This window comes from Puma concolor, chromosome A2, assembly GCF_028749965.1.
Source record: "Puma concolor isolate L17-30 chromosome A2, mPumCon1.1.hap2, whole genome shotgun sequence".
NCBI classification, from domain to species: domain Eukaryota; kingdom Metazoa; phylum Chordata; class Mammalia; order Carnivora; family Felidae; genus Puma; species Puma concolor.
The window spans coordinates 20629412-20651262 of record NC_141668.1 but is presented as its reverse complement, the minus strand read 5'-3'; the positions used below and the strand labels follow the sequence as shown (position 1 = coordinate 20651262).

General features: G+C 41.6%; 1 protein-coding gene across 1 annotated transcript in view; it reads left to right on the top strand.

The window, feature by feature from the left end:
• The window catches only part of EXOC4 (exocyst complex component 4), a 765046-nt gene that overhangs the window by 99360 nt on the left and 643835 nt on the right, over nt 1–21851 (top strand). The window contains exon 7 of the mRNA XM_025930053.2: nt 3961–4135. Within this exon, the coding sequence (XP_025785838.1) occupies nt 3961–4135 (175 nt within the window). The remainder of the gene's footprint in view (nt 1–3960; nt 4136–21851) is intronic.

The window sequence follows — 21851 nt, the reverse complement described above, 5'->3', positions numbered from 1 at the left end:
AGCCCCGCGTCGGGCTCTGTGCTGACAGCTCAGAGCCTGGAGCCTGTTTCAGATTCTGTGTCTCCCTCTCTCTGACCCTCCCCCGTTCATGCTCTGTCTCTCTCTGTCTCAAAAATAAATAAACGTTAAAAAAAAAATTTAAAATAGACATATTGAGATATAATTCCTATACTACACAGTGGTTTTTAGCATATTCACAGGGTTGTGCAACCAGCATTACTGTCTAGTTCCAGAACATTTTTGTCCCCTGCCAGACAACAACCAAAAAATCCTCATAGGGGCACCTGGATGGCTCAGTCAGTTAAGTGTCCGACTCCAGCTCAGGTCATGATCTCAGGGTTCATGGGTTCGAGCCCTGCATCGGCTCTGTGCTGACAGCTCAGAGCCCGGACGGAGCCTGCTTCGGATTCTGTATCTCCCTCTTTCTGACCCTCGCCCACTCGTGCTTTGTCTCTCTCTCTCTCTCTCTCTTTCTCTCTCTCTCTTAAAAATAAATAAATGTTAAAAAAAAAATGTAATAAAAAAACCCCATATGCTTTAGTAGTCAGTTCCCACCCGCTGAAGTAACCATGAATATATTTTCTTTTTCTGTCATTTGCCTGTTCTGGATATTTTTTATAAATATTCGTATCTTCCGTGACTTACCTACGTATGTTTTCAAGATTCTTCCATATTGTAGCATGCACCCACACTTCTTTCCCGTCGATAGCCAAATAAGAATCCATTGTATGAATATACCACATTTTGTTTGTCTGTTCAGGAGTGGATGGATATTTGGATGATTTCCATTTTTACAATTTTACTAGTATAATATTTTACTACTAGGAATCATGCTGCCATGAACATTTGTGTACAAGTTTTTGTGCACGTGTATTTTTTAATTTCTCTCGGGGCTATCCCTAGAAATGGAATTCCTGGGTTCGTAGGGTAATTGTATGTTTAATGTTTTGAGGAAGTGACAGACAGGTTTCCAGAGCAGCTGAACTGTTTTACACTCCTACCTGCGCTGTATGGAAAGTTTCAGTTTCTCTCTGCATCTTCACCAACACTTTTTATTGTTTGTCGTTTTGAAAATAGCCATCCTGATGGGCTGAAATGGGATCTTATGGTTTTGACTTGCATTTCTCTGATAGCCAATGATGTTGAATGTCTTTTGTTTGCCTATTGGTCATTCGTAGATTTTCTTTGGAGAAATATATTCAAACTCTTTGTCTATGTTAAAATTGGTTATCTATCTTTTTATTATGAGTTGTATGAAGTCTTTAGGTATTCTAGATACAAGTCTTTGGTCAGATAAATGGTTTTCAGATATTTTCGCTCATTCTGTGGGTTGTCTTTTCACTTTACTGATGGTATCATTTGCAGCACAAACGTCTTTAGTTTTGCTGTAAGAACCGCGGGTTTTATTAATATTGCCATAGTCATGCTGTGGTAAGGCAGATGAGAGCATCCCTCTCCTTGACATGGGTCACTGTTTCAAATGTAGGTAGAGCTGGTAGAATGTTTCCACTTCCAGCCCTTCTCTTCTCCCTTCCTTCTTCCCTGTGTGGCCTGTGTTAAGGCTATGATGGTCATACTACAGCAGGTCTGTCTTGGCCTTGATTGTCCAGGAATGAGAGAAGCTGGCAATGAGTCTGCATTTTATCAAAGGACTGCTGTTTCCACGATGTTCACAGATACCATGGATCTCATCTTACACTTCAGTTCCCTGCTGGGTCTCTTTTCTAAATAGAGCACTATCCCAGGTTGCCGAACTGCTCGTGTCCTTGAGCGGCAGTCAAGATGTGCAGTCATGGAGCTTGGTGGCCCTGGAGATGATCAGACAGCAGCGCCCCTCCATGCAGAGGAGCCACTGCGTTTCCATTTTCTGCTTCGTTGCTGGTATGCAGGCTTTTACCTGGAGCTTTGTGCCGTTGGGAAATTGGACACCAGTGTGCTTCAGGCTTCTGGATGTCCTGGATCAATATGACTTCAAAACTGTTAGGGTATAATGCAAGGTTATTCAGTTTTAATTTTGTCAAGGACATTTTGGCAATGTAATTGCCATCATGACAGAAAGCAACTGGAGATTTTTCCTATCAGGAGAGTGCTCAAAATACCAAATTAATTTACTTTTGTGAAAAGTTAATATATGTTCCTGTTTTTCTTATTTTGCTGTCACTGAAAAGTACACTGTGGTCCGTGGATTGATATTTGGGAACCACAGACTTAGATACTTAGCTTAAATATTTGAAAAGTAGAATCTTCAGTTCATCAGGAATTTACTCCGTACGATGCCAGGTATCTGTTTTATGCAGATCATTTCCTACGATGAATTAGCTATTTCGGCTCTTACGTTAGGCACGTCTTCCTGCACTTTGTACCCCTCTGCTGATATTTGAAAATTTCTTCAGTAACACAGATGAGAAAGAACTGTTTTAGGTACATGTGAGCATAAATAGGACTTGACCTTTCAAAGATTAAAAAAAAAAAAAAAAAAAGTAATTCCAAAGGTAGAGTGGCTCCTATTTATAAATACAATGTTTAATTTCTGGATTATTTGTGTTCTAAACTGGGAGTACTACATAAATTTTTATTGATTCTGTCTCATCTGAATTAAAACGTCAAACAGATATTAGGGTTTTATCATAAGATAGTTATTGGCTGTCATACTGGCACATTAATTATCGTAATTGGGTGGTAAAGTAGCCGTAGGAATGGATAATATGCTATACATTGTGATGAAATTGTAGTTATCACCTCTTATTTATGGCACTAAAATCTTGTTAATGGACACTGCTGACAAGCTCTTTTGCTTTTCCTTTTCTACTTTTCAGGCTGGTTTCTAAGTCCACTTAGGAAATCTCAAACCGAGAGCCCACAATATACAGTAAAGGTCACATTTCCGAATTTTCTCGACTCTTTCATGGTATACCCATTAAATTCAGCAAATATCTGCTGATCACTGTTTTAAATGCCCTTGAGTATACGGAGATGCACAAAGCAGTTCCTACACTGAAAGACTAATAATGAAGAAGGGAGTTAGAATGTCTCTATATAAATACCTGTGACCCGCATTTATTGAGTCACATCTATGAGGCACATATAAGCACCTTACAAGTGGGACGAGATACAAGTTCAGAGGAGGAAAGGATGCTTCGAAGCCCGGGTGATCAGTGCAGCTGTAAGCCTCCGTGATAGAGGAATTACTTGGCATTCCTGACATAAAGCTTCGAACTATCTGTGAATACATATCTACATTCTAGAACTATAGTGAGAGGTACGTGGCTAAATGCACTGACATGGAAATCAACTTTTGTTCTAGGCTCAGCTGCCTCGCAACCTCATTTTGTGTCCTTGAGTATATAAAATTGATGTAATAATATGTGTCCAGCGTCTCTCACTATGAAAAATGAGATAATGCAGATGCCTAAGCTGCTCCCTGTGGTGAAAGTCAGATTGCTCGGCAGGTGTGTATCTTTTTTCAGGCGACTTCAGCCATACGTTTGAGTGGTAGGCACAGCTTTCCATGACTAAAAGGATTAGTATCCTTACAAAAGTGCCCAATTTATTGCTGGGGAAATAGCATATTCTGTGTAACATCTGAGCTGTTGTCTGAAAAATTGCCTGAATTTCTTAGAGAAACTGCCTGTATGAATACAGAGTAGCAGTGTGGTGATCACTGAAATGTGATAAAAAGGGAATGTGTTTATTGAGCTGCTCCAGCTGGTTTAGGGACGTTACAACTGGTTTTTAGATTCTTATGTCGCTTCCAGTTTGCAGCAGAGGAAACTGAGGCTTAGATTTCCAAAGCTGCTTAGATCCTACAACTGTTGGAAATCCGTCCGTGGAAATCTCATGTGCTCTATCCATGGTGGCTTGTTGCTTCCCCGCAGATTGATGGTTTTGGTGTGGGCCCTCGTGAGCCATCCTCGTGTGAGTGGGCATGTGTATGTCAACGTTATCTCCTTTTTCCACCAGGCTACTTCTAGAACTGCTGGAGTTGCTATTTGACAAGTTCAACGCTGTAGCCACTGCGCACTCTGTGGTTCTGGGGTACCTGCAGGACACCGTTGTGACCCCGCTGGCCCAGCAGGAAGATGTCAAATTGTACGATATGGCGGACGTGTGGGTGAAGATCCAAGATGTTCTGCAGGTAAAAGGTCCTTTTACACGTGGTGCCATCTCGATTCAGAATAACAGGTTGGAACGAAATATCTACCACCTAAGATATTCCCTTGCTCATAAACAGTGAGAGAATAATGTTACTATTGAAAGGGGATGCTGCTGATGTCATCAACTTCTATCATCTTCAGAAGACCTCTTAACTTTTTTTGCCAGGCTTGAAAATGAGGAGATTCTCAATATGTAGCCATCAAGGAGGTACAGTGTTTGGCCTTCTGTTGTAAAGTGCTTTACTGCACTGGAATTAGTCCTATATTAAGGTAATCAGTGTTAAAATGTTCTCAGACAGTATTTTATAAACATATGTAGCTTAGTTTTATGGCCGTTTTCGTACAGTCATCTCTTGCATATATTGAGGTAAATGACCGGTCAAGAGCTTGTTTTGAGAGATGAAAATTACTGTAAGGAATAAATGCATCACTTTGATTTGCTGAAGATTGGAGCAATGATATTACTGTTTGGTATGATGCTGCAGAGATGGTATTTAGAAATTTTATTACATGCTGTCTCCAAGTGCCAGGCACATATATTTGATTTGGCCACAGGAGAATTGGAAATACGATTAAGAGGTAGCCGAAGCAAATTTGACATAGCTAAATAGAAGTGACTTGGTTAGATAGTCCCTACTAATGTGAAAAAAAAGTGTACATAGGAAATTGAAAAATATAACTGTGTGGGAATGAAATTTCTTGCATGGCAAATAGGAATATTTGCCGGAAAAAATAAATCACGAATCTAAATTGTAGTCATTTTTAAGAGTATAGGTATGCTCCTGATGGATTGAATGATGGATTCTTGCTTACTCATTCATTAGACTTTTTTTTTTTGGTGCAGTCTGGGTGCTTTATTGGTGGCTCAGTGGAAAGATTATAGGTTGCAACTACATCCCCCGAGTCCCTTTTGCTCCTTTGTCAATTACCACGTGTCCATAGTAGGTGCTTGAGGAGCATTTGTGTATTGAATAAAATGTCTTTATTGCCTAGACACTGGTTTTACAGTGTTTTATATCTTGATTTGCTAATGTCATGGAAATAGGTGCTTTTCAGGTCACCTGTTTATTTTAAGGATGAAATAGGATCGTAGATTTTAAAGCCATTTCAGAAATAGTTAGAATGAGGGACTTCTGGTTCTAGCCATGATGAAATTGCCTCCTATTGCGAGCAGCTCTACAACTGGGTGGACTCAGTCCGCACATTCAGTTCAGAGCAGAGAACACGTGAGGTGGATCCCACGTTCATCCTGGCTTCCTCCTGGGGGACACCTGCCGTGCTATGGCCCAAGGAAGTGACAGCAGCGGAGCCTCTAAGCAAAGGGAACAGAGATGAGAGTTTGGAGGTGTAGAGGCAGCTGGAATTTGTCGCGTAGGGTAGTGGGGAAGAGAGGATCACACAGAGGAGGCACCCTGTCAGCCTGAAAAGAGTGCCTTTGAGCCTTTGGTCAAAAACCGACTGATGCAGACACCACAAAGCTTGGCAGGAAACTGTCACTGTGGGACCGTGAGATGAATGGAAATGCCGGACGTTGCCAGATGATTGGAAATTGGATGTTGGAGTTCAGTCAGTGTGGGGAGGACCTGCTGAACACCCCATGCTTTCAGATGTGGCCTCAGCAAGGTTGTGATTCAGGGATAGGGACTATTCCAGCTGTAGGGGAGGGGTTACTCTGGATCTTGCATAACCAAGTCTCTCCAGCATCAGCCCGATCCACCTGTACATCAGCTGCTGGCCAGAACAAAACTCACTCTGAAGTAAGGCAATATAATCCACATTTTCACTAGTGAAGCATCTACAGTGTCCAGCGTACAATTATATTTGTGGGAAAGCAGAAAAATGTGACTCTAACTGGGAAATAAGAAAATTAATAAAAATTAATATCTGAAATGGACAAATCACAAGATGGGTTTAGCCGCAGATGCCTGCTATAGAAAAAAAGACCAGGGAACTCAAAGATGAATAAATCAGAGTGATCCAAAAGGAAGCACAGGAAGAAAGCCAACTGCAAGGAGAAATGAACAAGGCCATATTGTCCATAATGGCACAATATCATGCAGCGTAGTAGTTGCAGGTACAGAGGAGAGGGAAGAGAGATACTGAGGCAGAAAATTATTGGAAGAAATCATGACCAAAAGTATTTAAATTTATTGAAAAGCATAAACCCACAGATTCAACAAGCCCAACAAATCCCAAGCATCTTTAACCTAGAGAAAACCAATGCCTAGACAGATCATCACCAGGTTGCTGAAAAGCAAAGAACAAAGGAGTCTTAAAGATAGCCAGAGGAGGGGCGCCTGGGTGGCGCAGTCGGTTAAGCGTCCGACTTCAGCCAGGTCACGATCTCGCGGTCCGTGAGTTCGAGCCCCACGTCAGGCTCTGGGCTGATGGCTCGGAGCCTGGAGCCTGTTTCCGATTCTGTGTCTCCCTCTCTCTGCCCCTCCCCCGTTCATGCTCTGTCTCTCTCTGTCCCAAAAATAAATAAAAAACGTTGAAAAAAAAATTAAAAAAAAAAAAAAAAAAAAAAAGAAAGCCAGAGGAAAAAAAGACACAACGCTAAGAAGGAACTCATGATAAAAATGTCCACTAACTTCTCCCTGGCATTTTGAAGAACATGGCCCTGTCTTTTAATACGAGTTCCTCATTTTGGATTTTATAGATCCTCTTTAGGGGGCCCTGGCTGGCTCAGTTAGTTGGTTGATTGACGCTTGATCTCAGCTCAGGTCATGATCTCATGGTTTGTGGGAAGGAGGCCTGTGTCATGCTCTGTATTGACAGTGTGGAGCCTGCCTGGGATTGTTTCTCTCCCTCTCTCTCTGCCCCTCTGGTACACTCGTGTGTGCATGCACGCGTGGATTCTTTCCCACTCTCTCTCAAAATGAATAAACATTAAAAAAAAAAAGAGATCCTCTTTAGGGTTGCCTGGGTGGCCCCATCCGTTAAGCATCTGACTCTTGATTTCTGCTCAGGTCAAGATCTCACGATCACCTGGGGCTCCACGCTGGGCATGGCGCCTGCTTAAGATTCTCTTTCCAGGGCACCAGGGTGGCTCAGTGGGTTGAGCATCCAACTTTGGCTCCAGTCACGATCTCGTGCTTCGTGAGTTTGAGCCCCACATCAGGCTTACTTCTGTCAGTGCAGAGCTGTCTTTAGATCCTCTGTTGCCCTCTCTCTCTGCCCCTCCTCTGCTTGTGCTCTTTCTGTCAAAAATAAAGTAAAACATTAAAAAAATAAAAAAGATTCTCTTTCCTTCTGCTCTCCTCTCTCTCTCTCTGTCTCAAAAAAAAAAAAAAGAAAAGAAAAAAGAATCCTCTTTAAATATAAAGATATAAATAGATCAAGGTGTATGAATGGAAAGAGACATACCGTGGAATACTAGTAATTTGTATTATGCAAACATGTTGGACTCTATTAGAATATGTAATATTATCAGATGGAATTACATTGTGTCCTGGTACTTCTGGTGTTTAAAACTTGAATACATGAAGCCCTAGAAAGTATTTATCGACTATTAAAACCTACTCTTGCAAGGTTATGAAATACTTTATAAATTCTTATGCTCTCTGACCAACTTAGACTAGATGGATGTTCTAAGTTGAAAACAACTTTAAGCCTATTAGGATCCTATTTATAATACTATCATGAAGAATTATGATTATGAACAAAGATATATATGCCTTAGCTCTACTTACTTTGGATATGTTAAATGTATACAATTCTCATACTTTTGAAAACAAAACACATAATTTTATGTTGAAAATGTTTATAATATACCAAGGAACTTTAAGTTTGCTCAGACATTAACAGCCAAAATGTAAACATGATTTAAAATATGTGTTTGTGTCTTATTAAATGACTTATACCTTTCACATATGTTGTTTCAGGAGAATGATTTGGGGATCCTACCTTCATATTATGAAATGAGTTACTTGTTTTGCCTATTTAAATAGCTTTATTGAAATAGAATTTACATGGCATAATATTCATGCATTTAAAATGTAGATTTCAGTGGTTTTTAGAGTATCTGTGGAGTTGTACAACCATCACCATGATATAATTTTAGAATATTTTCAACACCTAAAAAGAAACTTGGTGTCCATTGGCAGTTTCTTCCCATTCCCCACTGCTTTTACCCCCAAGACACGTTTAAGTCAGGAAAGAGGGCTCCGTTGTGTGTTACAGCTCCCAGGAAACTGGTAGTGCCCAAGTCATACACTTGGAAAGACTGTTACTATTTAATGTTGATGTGTTCATGTATCACTGGCATAAGCTATTTGACAGATAAAGAACATAAAACTAAAACTGATCTAATAGCACAAGGTGAGGTGTCTAACATAGAAATACTGTTTCCTTTCACTTACTGCGTTTGATTGGTTTGAGATCGAGGTATAACCGTGTTCTTCTTTCCTTTTAGTCCATTTTTCTCTTCCTCTTACCTATCTACTTTGCTGCCCCCGTCTTTTGTTTTCTTAGACATATGGTGGAAGAATGATCTTAGTCATGACTTGAATTAATCTGTGGTTGTTCTCTTAATGGTCCATTCTGCTCTTTTTATTAACCAGCAGACTTGAGAATGAAGCATTTTTGAATAAGAAGTTCATACTTTACATTGTTACTATACTATAAAAATCATTCTGCAACTTTTCAATTTGTTTTCAGTGTGCTGTATTCTCTAGTTCCTTCAGAAATTCAGGGTACAGGTTACTGAATAATATCAGGCTACACACCCGTCAGTGAATTGGGTACACAGTGGCAGGCACACGGATGAACTGATGTTTCCAAATGTAAGAAGGTAGGTGGCGCCGTGTGTCATGCAATTGTTCTAAAACATGTGGAATGGACCAGAAGAGTTTTGTTTTGTTTTGTTTTTCGATGTTGATGATACGCTGATCCTTGGAGGAGCCACAGGAACAGAGGAGAGATGGGAATGGCCGTCTAGGTAGCGGGAATGGCGAATGAAATGATGTTAAGTGGCTCAGAAAGAATGCAAAATGGTATTCAGAGATAGAAAAAGAATGGCTTAGCTGTAAGCGAGGGCTTATTTTGTGGACTAGATAAGTTTGTAGGTGGATTTGGGTACAGGTTGTGGAAGACCTCTAGTGTCATCCATAGGCTTTGTGATTAATTTTCAGACTGATGGTTTCTGAGGCTGGACGTGCGTTTGATATACCCAGGGTTTGATTCCTAGCCCCATCCTAGACCTTTTGAATGAGAATCACTATGGATAAAGGCTGGGTTCTGTAGGCTTATTTTATTTTATTTTATTTTTTTCGTTCCTAAGGTGGTTTTGTTATATATGTTTAGGATCCTATAATTGGGAACCATTGCTTTGGGCCAGTGTTACCTGGGGGAACATATTAAAAACGCAGATTTTTAATTTCTTATTTAGAAAATTTTTTTAATCTGTATTTTTGAGAGCGACAGAGCACAATCAGGGGAGACACAGAATCCAAAGCAGGCTCCAGGCTCTGAGGTGTCAGCACGGAGCGTGATGCGGGGCTCAAACTCACTGACTGCAAGATCATGACCTGAACTGAAGTGGGACGCTTAACCGACTGAGCCACTCAGGCTTCCCGAAAGTGCAGATTTTTATCCTTAACTTACACTTACCAGATCATAAACACCAGGGATGTGGCCATATAATCTGTGTTTTAAGAAGCCTTTTGGGAGATGTGTGTGTGTGCTGAAGTTTGGGGACCTTTGTTTTCAGTACTGTTGGCTCACTGGGGATTTTGATTGGGGTGTGATAAGATAAAGTAGGATCAGTGCTGGCGTTGAAATGGACTGAGCGGAGAAGCTAGAGACTAATGCAGGCGAGCTGTTCTGTAGGCAAGTGGAGAGTCTGCGGATATTACTGGAGGTATTGTCTAATAGTGAAATAAACAAGATAGGCTCCCACGGTGTATGGAAAAGGAATACAAAGGAGAGCAGGATTTGTAAGCCGTTTGGGAGTCTTGGGAATTCTACAAAACTATGTCGTCGACTTAGGAATCTGGTTTCCAATGTGACAGAGACTTTAACGATGGTTTAGTATTGTTATTGGGGCCAGGTACATGCTAGGCATTAGGGAATAAAGGTGAACACGAGACAGCTCACTGGCAAAGTGAGGAGGGACCTGAAGCAGTGTATGTTTTTCCACTAAAGTCATTCTTAGGGATCTTGTGAGAGTGGTAACACGGCAGAATGTTTTTTTTCCTAAACCAACACGGAGGCTTTCAAAAAGACTCTTGGCTTAAGTTCCTCATAGAGTTTTATGCTCCAGCCAATTTAGCTCTCACATACTTGGTGGTGGCATGCTCTTTGGGTTAAAGATCATTCCTGGAGAATGAAATAAGGGAGCGAACAATAGATACCTGCAGTTAAGCATGCGCCAGGCTTGAGTGGAGGTGATGGCATCACATGGCGAATGGAGTCACGTAAGTACAATTTGAGTTTCTGCGTTTCTTTGAATGGAAAGTGTTTCTTGCTAAAAAGTGGAAACGCCCTTATGTTTATAAAATATCGGAAAAGAAAATAATTTTTGATCTTTTAAAGACTTCAGCAGTTTTTCTCCACTGGAACCTGGGCTTTCCCCAGCAGGCAGAATCCATCCTGCAGTTGAAAGGCTCGTTTGTCTCGGTGTGTTTGTGTCTGGAGACAGCCTCGCGAGGAGACAAGGCTGTAGCTATCATAGTAACAGGGTGTCAGAGTTTTCTCCTGGTGTCAGCCCTGTGACCACACACCGCTGCACTCCTTCTTCAGTTTTACACTCTCTTTGAAACTGTGATAATAGAAATACATGTTTTTGCCCTTCTGAGCAGCGGCAGCACCTTCCAAAATGTCACCTACTTGGTGACATGCCTGTCATACTGTTGGCTGCACATTTTCAAGTGCATAAGACTAAGGTACACTGGAAACAAAATACTCTGTTTCTTGTGGAATTCTGCCCAACAGGAAATAAGAGCATCACTTTGAACGGGTGTTAGGATTCTAAAAAAGAAATCTCCCTCTTTCATATCTCCTGGTAAAACAAACTGTCTGTTTAGCCATTGCTGGCTGAAACGTGTAACCCTTTGGTGTGCTAAGCAGCGTTCTATAGGTGGAGGCAGTTCTGATTACTCTGTTTACCACTGACAGTGACGCCCAGAACAAGTCAATTCCCTTTTTAGGGCCTTGATCTCTTTTTCTGGAGATTAACACACACAGAATGTCAAATCATTTTCCTTTTGTTAACTGCCACATAAATGTTTAAATGGTGATAAAATTAACCTCACCCAGAGAGAACTTGAAGTTTGCTGTCAGGTAAGAAAATCGACAAATCTTATTGGTGGTGATCTGTGACCCGGAGGAGTTTTTCAAGGAGACACGCGCAATTTCTATTTTGAATCCAGGTCTGAAACTAGGTTATTCTTAGGTTTGGCTTCGTTTGATATTTTGTTGGCTGAGGATTCCAGACCTTAAAGTAAAACTAGCTTTTTTTTTTTTTTAATATTCCAGGCCAGATAACCTGTGAGATTATCCTTGCAGAAAGAGCTTTTCTTCATTTCTCAGCCTTTAAAACTTTCTGATAGTCTCTATTTTGGGTGGCGTATTGAAGTCCTACCGTGTCTCCAGAAAGGTGTTTGCCCCTAGAATTTTTGTTGTATCTTGTCAGTGGATAGTATGCTGCCCAGTGAACAGGACTGAGTTAGCATTAGAACGTTAGATTAGAAATCTTCCTCCAAATTGGAGTCCGTTTCCATAGCATCAGGACTCAACCTGTATTGTTTAAGGTTCACTACTACTACTACTGCTTAATGCAGGAACTGATGGCTGTCGCGGTGTCCCTCTAGCTCCTGGTGTACATGTGGCAAGTGCTAAGGTGTCTGCCCAGTGAAACCGGAGGTACATGTCATGGGCATCTGAATACATTGGGCCAGACTCTCACACAGTAACTTGGTGGCAGAAACTGCAGAATAAGTAGATCTGGTGGAAAGTCTGCTCTCCTTAAATTCCTTGTTACCCAGGCAGCGTCTGCTTGGCTCTGATTAGATCTTGGTCTAGAAAAACCAGTGGTAGAGATGGCAGGTTTTCCATCCACACGACCACTTCCAAGCCTTCTTCCTCCGTCCTGTTTTGTCTGAGATTTGAGAGAGTGGAGTGTTACAAGCCACGTGCCCATTCGGCTTCTGCCGCTACTGATGCTGTTAGGGTCCCTATGATGACGGTGTGCTTATCAAGCTGTAGTGCACCTGGGCTGAAGCAGGGGGCTTGTTAGGAACCAAGAGACCCTGGTGAGTGGTGAGGATTCCAACCAGAATTCCCTGTGCGGCCCACCCCTGGAGAGCCTGTTTCAGTAGGATTCCAGTGGATGCTACTGCATGTTCTCAGTTGAGAGCCAGCATTAGCAAATGTTAGAGGTTTGGTCATGTTAAAACCGGAGCTATGAAAGACAATCTTCAGGAATAAGAGAAGTTTGCAAAAGGTGAATCTGGTTTAATTTTGAAAGAAATGTCACTGCCGCATGTTCAGGAATGTCAGTGGTCCATGACATAGAGCGAATGAGAAGATGTTGAAATTCCATCAAGATGTGAAAATGCTTGAGTATACACACTTTAAAGGGAAAAGAAAACTGAATGATCGTGCTGTCACTGATCTCCCTTCACAGCTTTTGGACAACTTAGAGTAGCATCCCAAGCAGGTGATTCCTATTGACTTGAATAGTTAGAATGTGGACAAATACATTATTTCATCTGAGACTTTGTTTGGATTGGAAGCAATTACATCAGAATGTCTGTCATTAAGAGTGGGGGTTTTCTATGTTGCCTTTCCCCACCTCCACTTACTACTTATTTGAGGTTTCTAAATTTATGTTAACGGAACTTCTTTTTTTTTAATTTAGGGGGAAAAGAAATTTCTTCCTTTTTAAACACCTATAAAAGGAATTTAAGAAAGTATAACCTTGCAGGGAGTTCAGATAAAAACATATCAAGGACAATTACAGAAGAGTTTATGATTCGAAGGGATAATGTTCATTGTGAACACCATTGCTAGGGAAGACCAGCGAAGGAGGTCAGAATGGGTTAAAGCCGTTGAGTTCATGGTCAAGAGGATACTGGGCATGTTTCAGTTTGGTTGGGGTTAAATGCAAAATGCAGGTGGTATGCTAGAGAGCTGTGGAGAATGGAGGTTTTTGGTTGGTTGGTTGGTTGGTTGGTTGGTTGGTTTTTTGGAAAGCATTACCAAAAAAAGATTGAATAATTTTGGGTGACAGGGATAAGAAATTGGGCAATTTGGAGATAAGAGATTGGGAAGTTTGGAGATAAGAGATTGAATAAGAGATTGGGCAGTTTGGACTTGCTCCTTTTGGCAGTGAGCTACCATTATGGATTTTTGTTATTGTGGGAAATTTCAAATGTGTTCAGAAATAAAAAAAAAAAGTATATAATGAGCCCCTATCATCCAGTCTCAGCAGTTTCAGGAGCTATCAGTTGATGGTAATACTGTTTTGTTTCTACCACTGCCCATTTCCCTTTCCTTTACTGTTTTGAAACAATCCTAGAGATGATATTGTTTCATCTGCATTGGAGTATGAATCTCTAAAAGATAAGGACTCCTTTAAAAAAAGAAAACATAGCCATACCTAAAAACATAATTTCCTTATCACCAAAATATCCAGTCAGTGTTCAAATTTCTGGTTGTCTCAAATGTTGTAATTGTATATATTTTTTTTACAGTTTGTTTGCATCAGAATCCAAATAAGGGTTAAATAGTGTGGTGTGATTGGTAAGTTTCTTAAAACTCCATCAATCTGTAAGTTAAATCTCTCATTTTGTTGTTACCACTTGCAGTTTATTTATTGAAGAAACCAGATCATTGTCCTGTAGAACTTTCCACATTCTGGCTTTTGTTGATTGCTTTTCCACAGTGTCACTTGCTATTTATTATTGTCTTGTAACTTGGGTCTAGAGGCTTCATCAGATTGAGGCTGATTTGGGGAGGCATAATTACTTCGTAGCTGATGGTAGAAATTATGTTTTTCTGATAAAGTAAAATGGTGAAAATAATATTTTTAGGGTGATTTATCTGGAAGCGGTGTGCAAAATGGATTGGTGGAGAAGGAAATGGATGGAGAGATCCCAGTTAAACGTCAAGCTCAATCAGTGCAGGAGAGACGAGGGAGACTAGGGCAGGGGCAGTGACAAGCAAGAGGACAGAGGTTAAAGAGATTTTGAAAGAGGAGTGAATTTTCTAAAACCTTTTACCATCGACTCTAACAAAGAATCATAAGTCAGGATGGAGTTTTGGGAATGGGTGGTTGGCAGTTAGGATCAGGAAGATGGTATTTTTGTGCCTGTTGAATCGGCAGAGTATCTCCGTCGAATTGGGTTACTCCAGGCGACTAGAGATGGAACGCGGGAGGCTAGGGGAGAGACTAGGGCAGGAGATAGAAATATAGGGATCATCTATCTGCTTGGGAATAATAGCCAAAGCAGGACAAATGGCCCAGCTCAGAAACTCGTGAGTGTAAAAGTGGAGCGAGGTCTTTCCTTGAGCAGTTCATCAGCTCAGTTAGCTCTCCACACTTGCGATGAGCAGCCTGTTACACAGTCCCTCGAGGCTAGAGTTTCTCTCCGTGAGGCCACATCTTGCCTTTCTTTCGCTTCTGTATTTTTTCAGGATGTGCGGGTGGTGGGACAGCAGCTCGTTGAGCGGGACCCACATGCTGTTCCAGCCAGGGGTGGTAGCTTTCCGACGCAGGCGATTCCTTCGGGGATGTGGACAGACAGCTTGGAGAGCGAATAAAAGCTTGTGTGAGCAGGTCCAGAAGTGAGCCTGGAAGGAAGTGAATGAAGCAGAGGGAGCAGGGCCAAGAGTATATTTTGGCCAGCGGTAGGGAGAAGACATTGGAGTTGAGGTGACTTGATACTTCTTTCCCTCATGATCCTTGCATTTGCCAGCCTGGCCTATGCCATGACTGAGAAGCAGGTAGTGAGGATGATTGGTTACCAAGAGTTTCCTGATACCCTCTCCTGTTTCTTCCGTCTTCTAACCCTCAGAACTCCAGGGAACGTGGTTAATGGGAAGCCACGAAAATTATATGCTGTCATAAGAAGTTCCTCCTCACTTAAAGTATCTTAAGAAAATGTGTTATTCAGAGATCTGTTTAAAACTTTTTAATAGCATCATATTCACCCAGCTATGTTTTATGTATGTATTGCCTAGTTGTCGAAGGATGGACAGATTAAGTTTTTGCTGTCAAATCTCTGTTGGTAATACAGCGAGGCATTGCAAAAAGATGATGGGCCCTTCACAGGGGAATTTTCTCACAAATCACTTAAAAGTTTTAATCCTTGATAAGATTACATTATCATAGCATTCAAAGCTGCAATTTTTTTTTCAGTAGTTCTGGGCTTTCTGGGAGTATTTGTTGGTATTGTCAAAGAGTTGTCATACTAGTGAGGGGTGTGGACCTTTTTTTGTTCAGCTACTTAAAAATTTTGAAGGCTTTTGAAAATATAAAGTGAACAATGACACGCAAAATTCACTGCTTGGGATATGATTCCATCTAAGGAAAACAAGGGCCGCCAGGCACACTATAGCAGATGACGAAAGCTCAGCATGAAGTAGCCAGTCTCACGGGGGTGATAAATGACAGCACATTAGATATGTGTTAGCAACGTGATATGGCAATGAAAAAGGCCAGCGCTATTTTTGGCTATGCTGCACAAAACCGCATCTCATCTCGGAGGCGGGGCCGATCATCCCTGTTTACCCAGTTCTGGAGAGGCAGTATCCCAGATGCTGTGTGGAACTCGAGTGCACCACAACAGTAGACAAATGGATGGAAGTCCCAAGCAGAGCATCTGCAGTGATTGAGGACTTCAGATGAGGCAAGTTCAGCGGTTTTTAGAACTGGCATATTTAGGAAGGAGCACGGAAGCAAAGAGATGTTAACCTTTTTGGAGATAGGACGATACTGAAGAAACATCGTCATTCTAACGTTAGTCACTCACAACAGAGTTATGAGTCCTCAGTAGTTGGCATTGGTTTAGTACAGAGCACGTTGGTGTAGTTACTCAAGCTATTTCCCAGATAGCTCCAAGTAAAATTAAGCAGTTGCTTATAGCCAACTGTGCTTTTTTTAATGTTTATTTATTTTGAGAGAGTGAGCAAGTGCACACGCATGGGAGCATAGAGAGTGAAAGAGAGAGAATCCCAAGCAGGCTTCATGCTCAGTGCAGAGCCCAACATGGGGCTTGATCCCATGACCCTGGAATCAGGAATCAGATGGTTAACCAACTGAACCACCCAGGTGCCCCTCAACTGTGTGTGTGTGTGTGTTAAATGTTTATTTATTTTGAGAGAGAGAGAGCACGAGCACGCACATGCACAAGCTGGGGAGGGGCAGAGAGAGACAGAGGGACAGAGAGAATCCCAAGCAGGCTCTGCATTGTCATCTGCAGAACCTGACGTGGGGCTCTATCCCATGAACTATGAGATCATGACCTGAGCCGAAATCAAGAGATGGATGCTCAACTAACTGAGCCACCCAGGAGCTCCTCAGCTGTGTTTTTATCAAGGGATCGATAAACGTGGCAGTGCCTGCTGTTCTCAGAAAAGGAATACGAAATAATAACTGACCAAGTAGCTTAGGTAGCTTGTGATTGGAAATACAAATGTAAAAGGTAAACTTGGGAACAATGAAGTTGAGGTTCTACAAGAATTTTTAAAAATTCAGATAAGAAATGAAGGAATTACTTTTCACAACAGTAGAGGTGAGCACGGCAGAAAGAAATAAGAAGCGCATGCTGTATACTGAGTGTCAGGAAATAACTTCCACAGTGAGAATTATTGGGCTACCGGATAGTCCCCTAGGAAAATGGGGTTGAATTTCCTTGGGCATTTGATCCTGACAGGATTGAATGTGTATCACTAGGGAAATAGTCTGAATATCCCTGCAGGCTTTCTCATTTCTTCTCTGATTCTGCGTCCTTGCTGATGATCTGCTCACCTGCTGTGAGTAGAAATACCATCTCTTGTTTTTCCACACCCGGGCACATTTTAGATGCTCTGCTGATTGATAATAGGGCACAGTGGAGAGTCATTGCCCTGGGGTTGACCTGGAACTCCCCCCCCCCCCCCCCCCCGGCCCCGCTGATTTTATAGAACTGCCCCTCTGTCTGGGATGTAGCACAGGTGGGAGCACTAGGGTCCCTCACTGAATGCAGATAAACTTGGTAGAGTGGGCTGGTGTGAGGGGTCAGGGTCTTCTTCAGAGATCCCTAAGAATCCCAAAGGGTTGCAAGCTGGCCTCCCCGGGGTGCTTTGGGAATAGGAGAGTGGTAGGCATGAATGCCAGTCCTATCCCCACTGTTCCCCTAGGATTTTACTTACTGTAAAGAGAAAGGATATTCCGCAGGCTAAATGACCACAGACCCTTCCTGTGTCCCGTAGAAATGTGCTAATTTTAAATTCTTGCATGGGAAAGGGCTCTTGAAGAATAGCTTGACTCCCTATGCTGTGGTGATGATGGATATGCCAGGCTTTGTAGCAGCATCGTTGCTTAATCAAAGAAAGAAATTGCAAATGCAAACTACATATTAGGTTCATTACAAATGCTCTGCTTCCCTGTAATAAGCTAGTTTGTTGGATAATATTATTTTCCTAGCTTGGCATTCAAATGTCTCCACGATTTGGACAAGCCTACTCTTCCATGCTTAGTTTTATTCTTTTCCTATAGAAATGGTCCTAGTAAGTTAGTCTGTCCTTGAAGTAGGACTCTGCCCTTCCTTTATACTGCACATCTTCTCCCCGTCTTTGCCCCTGTGCCTGAATCCCCTCTCTGCTGTGCCCCAGTCAGTTCTGTCTTATCCATGAAGCGGCCATGATTTCCTCTCCAGAACTCCTTGCACTGCTTGTTTTTACTATTCATTTGACATCTTTCATGGTCATTTCTTTTCCTGTACTGAATCCACATCTTTCCTTCTCAGGCAGGTAACAGTCCCCTGGAGGACCATTTCTCACATGTCTTTAAATTTCTCACAGTGCTTTCACACTTGTAGTTTTTAACTCCTTTTTCAATTCCTCTTTGAGCCTTTTAAGAGAAGGGACTATTGTTTATTAATCGTGGTTCCCACCCCCGGTCCCTGCCCTGCTGCCCCAGAATTTGGCACAGCTTCTTAGGTGCAGGATGTACCTAATATTTCTTGAATGAATGAGTACTTGATACCCAATAGATACCTATTGATTGGTTGATTTAAGATTGAATTTTAAATGCCTTGTAAATGGGATGAACTTTGTAGATTTAAAACTCATGTAGCAGAGGAATCCTAAAACTCAAGATTTGCTGTGTTCCCAGGAGACCATTTCTTCCTCTTTCTCTTAAACTGGATGGTAGTTAAATCATTTCCAGGGTTTCTGTTGGCCAGGCAGATTAGCTCAGGCTTCCAGATAAGGGGCGTGAGTAACGTTGGCAAGAGAAACCGTTAATGACAGAGATGATCCCAGTATGGTTACCAGCTAACCCAGCCTCACTCATTGGCATCATTTTTAGTGCGGGTGTGACAACCCATTTGGAAGAACTGTGACACATTTGATAACAGGTTAAGTCAAAACGAAAGCACCCCAAATTGTCCTTAGTTCTTTCGGGAAAAAAAGGGAGAGATTTTACATTTTGATTTTTCATTTTGATTTTCTTATCCTTATTAAAGTTTTCCTGCATATCTTGCGGTAAATTAAATCCACTTCCTTCAGTGGTATCTTTGGTGTGTAATTCCCTTCTTTAAGTGTTACGTCTCTCTTTCGAATCATCAGAGCTCGTGTGACGTGATTCTTTTGAATAAATGCCATTTAGTCAGAGCATGCCTTTCACCTGAGGGCCAGCTGGGAGTGCGTGGTGTGGAGATGTTCCTTCTGGGTATAGTTTTTGGAAGTGTTTTGTGATCTTCTGGGAGTTGTGGTGCTATAGAAATGGAAGGTTTTTGTTACAACTCCCTACTATGCAGAAAGAACCGTGCTTAACATCACTGATGATTCTTTTGCGTAATCAAAGAATTAAGCAAAAAAGTCACATTAATTTTCAGCTCCATTAGAGACGCAAGAATCAAAAAAGATGTTTGCCAAATGGGAACGGACTAAATTGGTAAGAAAGAGAAATTTCAATTTCAGGCTTCAAGAGAACGTTACAAGTCTAGCATAAAAAAAAGATCCTACCGAAAGTGCCTAACAGTGGCCTTTTTAAAGACCAGCAAAGTTTTACAAGGGGGAAAAAAGAAACTATAAGAATATGAAATTAAAATTGCTGTAATTCAGTTAGTTTAGTAAATTACTTCAGCGAGCCTCAATTTGAGGATGTCCAGCCAGTCTGTGGTAATTAGTATAATTTTCCCATGGTGACCAAGTCTTTATATTGTTTCTGGTCAAACAGCAGTACTTTTGCCTTTTTTTTTTTTTTTTTTTTTAAACCTGGTAGCAATTGGAGATGATGAAAATCCATTTACCTGTGGAATGGCAAAGGTGAAATTCCTGAAGTGAAACAGGGACATTTAAAGTGTTCACTTTAGGGGCACCTGGGTGGCTCGGTCAGTCGAGTGTCCGACTTTTTTACTCACGTCATTATCTTGTGGTTTGGTTCGTGAGTTCGAGCCCCACACTGGGCTCACCACTGTCAGTGCAGAGCCCGCTTCTGATCCTCTGTCCCCCTTTCTCTCTGCCCCTCTCCTGCCTGCGCCTTCTCAAAAAATAATAAAACATTAAAAAAAATAAAGTGTTCACCTTAAAGTTTGCATTTTTAATATAAAATAGTCTTCTAATTTTCCTCGACCTGCACAGAAACTCCATTTCAGTGTGTGTGAGCAGCTGTTCATTAGTCAGAGGACTAGCGGGGTGGGAAGGGGTATGCCATGAAGAGCAGAGCCCTTTTCTTGAAAATAAAAACCTGGAGGCAACCAGAAGAGCGTGGAAAAACCCTCATCTTCCATCTCTCTAAGGCTCTTGACTTTGTATCTACTTTATTTCCATTCACGGCCAACGGGGGTCTGATAGGGTATGAGCAGTTCACAGTATTAAAAGAGCAAGTGAACAGGACCCCAGCACTGTGGTGGTTGTGAATGCACGGAGATTACTCATACTTAGGCCCTGTGTGACTCTGGAGGCAGTGAGTTTTACTGCTCAAGTAAAAAAAAAAAAAAAAAAATTACACACAGTATTCAGAAAGGAAGAAGCCATCTGTTCATTCTGCCTACGTTTCTGTGGGGATTTAATCTCACATGAATCACTTGGGATTTGTACAAAATAAGCCTGTGCTAATATTTTATGAAAAAGGGCACCAAGAGGTATGCATGGGGCAACCCAGACTTTCTCTTTAAGGACTGTTTAGCTCCTTTTTTTTTTTTTTTCCAAATGTTTATTTTTATTTATTTTGAGAGAGAAAGGCAATCCCAAGCAGGCTCTGCACTGTCAGCACGGAGCCCGACGTGGGACTTGAACCCACAAATGGTGAGATCATGACCTGAGCCAAAATCAAGAGTCAGATGCTCAACCGACTGAGCCACCCAGGTGCCCCCAGGACTGTTTAGCTCTTCATTCAGCTGATGCTGTCTTCTTTTCTTTATTGCATATGTACATGGCCAACAATTTTTTTTTTTTTTTTTTTTAAATGTTAGCCCCTTTTCTGACTCCTTCTGAAAGAGGTTCGTTCCTTTGTCTTAGCATGAAAAGTTCTCGGGCTGGACAGGGGCATCAGGAATGACTTCAGACAGACCAGTGGTTACAAGTGTGGTTCCCAGACCAGCATCATCAGCATCACTTGTGAACTAGTTAGAAGTACAAATTCCAGGGCTCCGTCTCAAATGCACTGAGAAATTCCGGGAGGATGGAGTTCTGTGATCTGTGTTTTAACAAGCCCTCCTAGTTATCCTGATGTGCAAGAGAAGCATGGAATTAGACACTAGGGTGTAAAAAGAAGTTACTGATGTCACTTCAGGAAACTTCAGCACTCGTACTCACTTAAGCTAATGGCTGTGACCCAGGCCAAGCCTTAAATATAGTCTGTTTTTGAACCCTCACAACATTTCAGAGAGCTTGGAGGTATTCTTCCCATGCTTGGATGACAACTGTGTCCTCATAAGTGGTGAGCAGTAGAGCCAGGCTTTGAATCCTGGTCTGATATCAATGGTTATTGTCTTAACTACTATCAAATAGGGAGATTTACAAAAGAATGATTTAAATGACCACTGTAGTGACTTTTTACAACTAGTGTTAGGATGGCACCCGGGAAGTTAGTTGCATAGCAAGTTCGGTGCCCAGAGCAACCCAGGCTGTAAACCTAGAGCTCCATTCTAGCCCATCTCTGCCTTTATTTTCTCGTATTCATTGAGTCAGTCTAATGTCTTACTCAATCGGCTTCCTCCTGGGGGTCCTGGTTCCTTGGATGTCAGTCACTTCCCTGGATAGTGCATTAACATCTCTTACTGCAAGGCTCTCACTTCAAACTGGAAAAATCAGCATCGTGGAGTGACTTTTTCAAGGTCATTATCCCTGTTCAGTGGAAGAACTGTAGTTTGTTTCCATTCATATTAGTGTTGCAGGATTAAAAGTTGCTGCCAGTCTTTCTAAGAGCAAAGAAATACAAACGAACCAAGAGGCTGACTTTCACTTTTACCTGCATTTTATTGAGGAGTCTTTTTGCAAACCCAGAGTATTTGTTTGACTCCAACCTGGGTGTTTGTCACAACT